The following is a 7,893-nucleotide window of genomic DNA, read 5'->3' as shown; positions in this document are numbered from 1 at the left end:
TGAAAAATTGTACGTGGCCTTTACCTAACTAGCTATCAGGCTTAATTGGTTCTAGTACAGTTATATTCCGTCTATTCCAAATTATTTGTAATTCTAGTTTGTCCCAAGTCAAACCTCTTTTTATTAACCAAGTTTATCAAAAAAAAAATAACATCTATAATACCAAATTAGTTTCCATAGATTTTTCCATAAGATATATTTTCATACTATATGCATTGATGCTGTAGACATTAGCATATTTATCTATATGTTTGGTTAAACTTCAAGAAATTTGACTTAGGACAAAACTAGAACTTTAATTATCTTGAAACTGAGGGAGTATATAGGGTGAGCACAAGGTTATCAAAAAATATATTAACATCTACAACACCAAATTAGTTTCATTAGATTTTTTCCATAAGATATAATCATCTATACGAAGGTGGCTCCGTACATAGTTCGTCCCCTCAGTTGACAATAAGAGCTGGGCATCGAGGCAGATATTATACAGTAGTTACAGTGCCAGTGTTTTTCGAATTTGTTAAACTCATGGATTACTTCAGCTATGCAACCGAGGCAGATTATGTACTTGACTGGACAACTGAAGCAGCTTTCTATTGGACCTTATGCGGTAATGAGCTTCAGTCTTCTGAAGAATCAAGTTGCTTCTTGATGCAGCTAATAAGACTCGAGGTTTCATTTGGCTCAATAGAGCTCCTCCTAAAGCTCTGTAATTTTTTAGTTGTGATTGTGATGAAGAATGTCAGTAGGTGATAAGACAAGTTATTTTGCTACCAACAGCCCCAACTTAAGGCTAAAGGTTATGAAAATGGAAATATAGAAATTGGAAGACAATATACCTCTGTAGGCCACAACTTGTCACCAGATCTACGAGGAATTATGTGGAAGTGGGTCTGTAGATAGTTGAAAGCACAACAAGGGATCAGTAAATAATTCTAAAGTTCATTATAAACAAATGCAGAGGAATCATATGGAAGTGAGCATGCTGTAATAATAGAAAACCATGACATACAAAATAGAGCCTATGCACTTTAAGTTTGAGATAATATTACTCACATGGAAAATAACTTGTCCTGCAGCTTCTCCATTATTGACGACCAAGTTGAATGCATCTGAGTTCCAAGAAAATCAGATCAAATTAATATGCAAATCAGCAAATGTTAGATAACAAATGGCATCCTTAGACGCATCAAAACAAATCAGTGCAATTGCCGAGCTACGTTTCTGAAAGATTAAGATATAAGTCTAATTGACTAATCATGTTGCGGCAAATAACACATACATTCTATTGGTTTTGTATAGATGTACATAATACAAAATACCAGACTGCAAAAACTTGTCATATTACACAATCCATTGTTTGTGCAAAAGGGATAACCGAGTGCCTTTTTAACACACTGAAAATGGAAATATATTGTATAGTGCGGAAAGCAAGAAAGTTGTGCTCATGTTTCTTGAAAATTCAGGGAAAAATACATGAACTCTGGAGATTAAGTCATCCACATAGTGCATGCTGATAAATGCAGATACATTATGCATATGGATGAAACTGCGAGTACCAGATTGAAACACTGCTAATCTTGAAGTGGCACACCTATTTTTGTTTCTAACTTACTCATGCACAAGCTTATTATTAATAGTGTCAGACTCAACATTACCCAGTTTGAGTGTTGAATGGTACATGTGGAGGTTTTTTTTTTTCTGTCACATTAGCTTCACATTTAGTTGGAACCAGCAAATAAATCGACTTTATGTGCAATGCATACAATGTAGGGATTATTTTCTCATTTTGGGTTTCTATTACGGTTTTGAAACAAAGTACTTCAATCTCAGGACAGTGTTCTCATACTTCTGTAAATTTATGTAATCCACCATTGAAAGATTGAAATTTGGCACCATTTTAGCTAGTCAACACATAATCTGGCATTGAAGACACTCAGGCATTCCTAATCATATTCCTAATCATATGCATTGAAGACACTCAACAGCCTATGTTGATTCTTTTAAGATTAGTCCAAACAACAATATTTGGACAAAATTATGTGCAAGAGACTGATCATAAGTCATGAGAAAGTATTTCATTGGGTTATACACAAGCGATGAAAAATTTAGTTCTGCTGTGCGTCTTCAGTTTATACAGACAGTTCTATTACAAGAAAATATATAATTTAGTTATGCCAAAAACGAACAGAAAATATTTGTAGTCTACCTACCGCAGTCAGTAGCCTTCATAATTGCATTGCTCAGAAAAGGTACTTTGGAACACATTGCTGCTATGACCTGGCTCAGAGACAAGATATCAACATCAGAAGACGTTATTATGTGATTAATCTGGTAGATGATCTAGAAACTGAGCAATGGGGGTGCAAAATTTCTAGCTTGCTTTGTGCATTTTTTTTTTACTTTTTCATTGAGATGCTTTTCGCCAGATTAAAATGCATCCTTTAATCACATCAACCCTCATGGACCGGTGACAGATTATCAAGGGCAAAAGAATGCAGGCTCAGAAATCTTCTACACAGGAGTTGATAAGACCAGTGATCACTCCAAAAAAGGGCAGTGTCGCCTCTAGCAATGGAGAGGAAGAAATTTGTCTGAATACATGAGATAGTTTAAAAATGTCATGCCACAAGAAGGAACCAACAGGTCCGGAGGCATGTGGAGGAATGGTCCAATAGTAGTTACAAAATGAATCTACCAGTTGATCATCAGATTTCCCTTAGTAACATCAGGTCTAGGCATGACTATTTGGCTAGTTAAGTAGCTTCCACAAATGACAAATAACAAAAAGAAAGGTTGCATGTCATCTGTTTTGTCTTCAATCCGCTACAAAGATTCGGATGTGGTATCTCAAAATTTTTGTGCTCAAATATAGTTTAGAATCTAAAATTAAGCTTTCATACAACAAACTATGAGATTTGCGAAAAACTAATGCAAGAGTAAATTGGTAATCAGCTCATGGAATAAATACTGCAGCATTTTGATTCGTTTGGCCCCTCAGAAGAAAACCTATTTGGATGTGGCATATGATACTATTTGTTCCATTTTATTTTGGAAGCAGGATGTTATTTACCTAACTACATATTACTTGCAGAGAAAATATCAAAAGCAAATCAAATACCAAATATGGTTATTTTTTTGCTGAGGTTCCGCTTCAAATCGAGAAACAATAATTCCCTAGAAACAATATCATGTATATTATAGTAATAAAACACTTACATGAGGTGGAGTGACCTCCATAGATGAAAAATGGCATTTTGGAATTATCAACGAATGCCTGAAGATGTGAAAATGACAAGGAGACAATATCACTTAAGAAATTGAAAATAAAATGAACAAACAAGTATAGGTTAACATTCATTTACAACAACAACAACAACAACAACAACAACAAAGCCTTTAGTCCCAAACAAGTTGGGGTAGGCTAGAGGTGAAACCCATAAGATCTCGCAACCAACTCATGGCTCTGGCACATGGATAGCAAGCTTCCACGCACCCCTGTCCATAGCTAGCTCTTTGGTGATACTCCAATCCTTCAGGTCTCTCTTAACGGACTCCTCCCATGTCAAATTCGGTCTACCCCGCCCTCTCTTGACATTCTCCGCACGCTTTAGCCGCCGCTATGCACTAGAGCTTCTGGAGGCCAGCGCTAAATATGCCCAAACCATCTCAGACGATGTTGGACAAGGTTCTCTTCAATTGGTGCTACCCCAACTCTATCTCGTATATCATCATTCCGGACTCGATCCTTCCTCGTGTGGCCACACATCCATCTCAACATACGCATCTCCGCCACACCTAACTGTTGAACATGTCGCCTTTTAGTCGGCCAACACTCAGCGCCATACAACATTGCGGGTCGAACAGCCGTCCTGTAGAACTTGCCTTTTAGCTTTTGTGGCACTCTCTTGTCACAGAGAATGCCAGAAGCTTGGCGCCACTTCATCCATCCGGCTTTGATTCGATGGTTCACATCTTCATCAATACCCCCATCCTCCTGCAACATTGATCCCAAATACCGAAAGGTGTCTTTCTGAGGTACCACCTGGCCATCAAGGCTAACCTCCTCCTCATACCTAGTAGTACTAAAACCGCACATCATGTACTCGGTTTTAGTTCTACTAAGCCTAAACCCTTTCGATTCCAAGGTTTGTCTCCATAACTCTAACTTCCTATTTACCCCCGTCCGACTATCGTCAACTAGCACCACATCATTCGCAAAGAGCATACACCATGGGATATCTCCTTGTATATCCCTTGTGACCTCATCCATCACCAATGCAAAAAGATAAGGGCTCAAAGCTGACCCCTGATGCAGTCCTATCTTAATTGGGAAGTCATCAGTGTCGACATCACTTGTTCGAACACTTGTCACAACATTATCGTACATGTCCTTGATGAGGGTAATGTACTTTGCTGGGACTATGTGTTTCTCCAAGGCCCACCACATGACGTTCCATGGTATCTTATCATAGGCCTTCTCCAAGTCAATGAACACCATATGCAAGTCCTTCTTTTGCTCCCTATATCTCTCCATAAGTTGTCGTACCAAGAAAATGGCTTCCATGGTCGACCTCCCAGGCATGAAACCAAACTGATTTTTGGTCACGCTTGTCATTCTTCTTAAGCGGTGCTCAATGACTCTCTCCCATAGCTTCATTGTATGGCTCATCAGCTTAATTTCACGATAATTAGTACAACTCTGAATATCCCCCTTGTTCTTGAAGATTGGTACTAATATACTCCGTTTCCATTCTTCTGGCATCTTGTTTGCCCGAAAAATGAGGTTGAAAAGCTTGGTTAGCCATACTATCGCTATGTCCCCGAGACCTTTCCACACCTCAATGGGGATACAACCAGGGCCCATCGCCTTGCCTCCTTTCATCCTTTTTAAAGCCTCCTTGACCTCAGACTCCTGGATTCGCCGCACAAAACGCATGCTGGTCTCATCAAAGGAGTCGTCCAGTTCAATGGTAGAACTCTCATTCTCCCCATTGAATAGCTTGTCGAAGTACTCCCACCATCTATGCTTAATCTCCTCGTCCTTCACCAAGAGTTGGCCTGCTCCGTCCTTGATGCATTTGACTTGGCCAATATCCCTCGTCTTTCTCTCTCGGATCTTGGCCATCTTATAGATGTCCCTTTCGCCTTCCTTCATGCCTAACCGTTGGTAGAGGTCCTCATATGCCCGACCCCTTGCTTCATCAACAGCTAGCTTTGCGGCCTTCTTCGCCATCTTGTACTTCTCTGTGTTGTCTGCACTCCTATCCAGGTATAGGCGTCTGAAACAATCTTTCTTCTCTTTAATCGCCTTCTGGACATCATCATTCCACCACCAGGTATCCTTATCTTCGCTTCTCCTTCCCTTGGACACTCTAAACTCCTCCGAGGCCACCTTACGAATGCAAGTCGCCATCTTCATCTACACATTGTCCGCATCCCCTCCTTCCTCCCAAGGGCCCTCCTTAATGACCCTCTCCTTGAACGCCTGAGCTACCTCCCCCTTGAGCTTCCACCACTTCGTTCTAGGGACTTTGGCACGCTTATCCCGCTGGACACGAACCCGAAAGCGGAAGTCAGCAACCACCAGCTTATGCTGGGGTACAACACTCTCTCCAGGTATCACCTTACAGTCTAGGCACGCACGCCTATCTTCTCTTCTCGAGAGGATGAAATCAATCTGGCTAGAGTGTTGGCCACTACTAAAAGTCACCAGATTTAACCAGGAAAAAAATAAACTAAGCATAGCAAGACAATTAAGATGAATGGTGATTCAAGAGAGAAAATTCAAGGGAGATCAACCTGTGCATCTAGTAAGCTACACATTGCTAATTGAATTTAATTTAAAGCCAGCACAAATGAATGAGTATGGTTTACTAAGATCTATTATGTTCCTTCCACCCAACCAACCAATTGCTAAAACCTTATTTGGCAGGAAAATGTGTTGGTCAATATTCGTTTAGTCGTGTTTCTTGGGCAATAAAATATGATAAAAGTTCCTTTGTTTATTAAACTAGTGTCCAAAAGTATAAAGAGGCATACCAAATGTAGAGAGACAAATCTAAATGCATTTCACCGACTCACTCTTCTCCACATTTCCCTCTAATTTAATTTCATACTTTGAATGGCCGTGGTTGTGGCTTTGCCGCGGACGCTGTATGTTGCTTTTAGTTTTTTTGGGCTTGTTGAGCTGTGCCCTCAGCATTAACCTCTGTACTATGCTCGTGTGCTACCGTGTGTGTGTCGTGTGGCTTGGATCTTTGTGTTGAACCCGTTGGCTCTAGTGGTTTGCTTTATATATAAAGCGGGGCGAAAGCCTTTTTCGGTAAATTAACTGTGAAGATCCGGCGAATAAATTAAAGCGGCTGTGAATTATGTAAAAAAACCAAGATTTATTTTTGAAATTAAATATTGATATGCTGCAATGAATGCATTTGTATTGAATTATAAATCGTAGCAATCCACCGGATAGAAAGTTCAGACACTTGTCATAAAACTTTATGATCATTGATGGATGAAAATACTTTATGCATTATTTATAGGGCCGTAATCTGAACCTGCAAACTTGTTTCTGCAGGTCGATTCTATTGAAGTTTATGTGGATTGTCCAATCATCTCCATTAGTTCAAACTTTTGCTTCTATTGGTTGGTGCATAAAATTCAATAGATTCAAGAAAAGATTGCCAGATGAAACTCTTGTGTTCATACTCCACAAAATCAAGTGGCCTAAGCAGATGCCCCAAAAGTACTAAATACTAGCAAAAAGTTGAACCGCACTCATTTTGCCAGTTTCGAGCGAAGGCATAAATCAATCAACATTACATACTCATGTAATTCTTAAAATCAAGGAGATAGAAAATATTCTTCCAGGCAACGACAAACATTTATACCACAAGCTGGAAATGCTCTATAATCTTCCAAGATATTGGGTCCAAAACTTCCAACCATATAATTTGACAAATATGGGGGAAAAGAAGGGATCAACTTACCCAAGAGCCAATGGGTGAGAATCCAATATGCAAACGCATACATCATCTTCGTAGAGCTGCAAATTACACAGACAACGCTGTTCAAAGCAATGAACCGGTCGCCCCTCACTAAATAGGTAATGGAAAAATGGAAGCTTAATGAATTCATCCCATTATGGCACTTATTCAATTCATGCACAAGCACCTTAACTACAAACGTTTAATGTTTACATGGCGACACAGAGTTAGAGGTTTCTTCGATTACGCATTCTCAGAGAGCAAGCTTCGGGTATATGCTGTGAGAGGCATTACGATTTGGATAAGCGAAGGTCTGAACGAAGCTGCCATGTAATCCCTCTTTGAGGCGACCGTGCAGCAGAGAGGACTCGCGAGCGCGGTGGCGGCAGCAACCAACAAATGGGAAGACGGAGGAAGGGCCCGACGCACCTTGAACGCCGGCGCCTCGTCGCGTATGATCCGGCAGAAGACGCAGCTCTCCGCCTCCCGATCCCCCACGCGACCGGCCGCCGCGCCGCGGCCGTCGTCTCCGCACGGAGAGGTGGATATCACCGTTTTCTGCCCGGCCGGCCGCTCATTCTCGGCTGGAGGCTCCGCGCCGTCGGGGCGGAGGTGGGAGCAGAGCACGGCGAGGCGCCTCGGCGGGGACATTTTGGGAGTGGGTAAGGTGGTCGCGTGGGCGTGTGGCTCGTACGCGGTCCAGCGGGTCAACGACAGTGAATAATAGCTCCGCAGGCCGGGCCGCGAACTAATCTCAGCGTTCAGATGAATCAGGGCCAGCCCGAACCCGGCCCAGTTCTGGCCCTACAGGTCATCGGGTTCGTCGTCTTGGGCCAGCGTAACAGCCTCATCCTCTCCACAGCTTCATTCCATCTCGATCTCTGCCCTCTCCTGAGAGACTCGTACC

At 41.5% G+C, this 7,893-nt stretch overlaps 1 protein-coding gene across 1 annotated transcript; it reads right to left on the bottom strand.

Moving 5' to 3' along the window:
- Positions 1-354: 354 nt before the first annotated feature.
- LOC119295062 (adenylylsulfatase HINT3-like) lies at positions 355-7,686 on the bottom strand. Its single transcript, XM_037573391.1, has 7 exons — positions 7,416-7,686; positions 6,990-7,045; positions 3,220-3,277; positions 2,214-2,280; positions 1,057-1,112; positions 840-893; positions 355-707 (listed from the first exon to the last, which is right to left on the bottom strand). The coding sequence occupies exons 1-7, from the start codon at positions 7,635-7,637 to the stop codon at positions 621-623; spliced, it is 600 nt and encodes a 199-aa protein (XP_037429288.1). The 5' UTR covers positions 7,638-7,686; the 3' UTR covers positions 355-620.
- Between the last annotated feature and the right edge of the window lie 207 nt (positions 7,687-7,893).

This window comes from Triticum dicoccoides, chromosome 4B, assembly GCF_002162155.2.
Source record: "Triticum dicoccoides isolate Atlit2015 ecotype Zavitan chromosome 4B, WEW_v2.0, whole genome shotgun sequence".
Lineage (NCBI taxonomy): Eukaryota > Viridiplantae > Streptophyta > Magnoliopsida > Poales > Poaceae > Triticum > Triticum dicoccoides.
This window is presented reverse-complemented; position numbering and strand designations above follow the sequence as displayed.

What these genes read in the sequence shown, in the direction of transcription:
- LOC119295062 (XM_037573391.1), bottom strand. Translation starts at nt 7,637, where the DNA reads ATGTCCCCGCCGAGGCGCCTCGCCGTGCTCTGCTCCCACCTCCGCCCC. An exon ending in TGGAGGTCACTCCACCTCAT is followed by an intron (nt 2,281 to 3,219) that starts GTAAGTGTTTTA and finishes TCTCTGAGCCAG; the next exon opens with GTCATAGCAGCAATGTGTTC. An exon ending in TATGAAGGCTACTGACTGCG is followed by an intron (nt 1,113 to 2,213) that starts GTAGGTAGACTA and finishes CTTGGAACTCAG; the next exon opens with ATGCATTCAACTTGGTCGTC.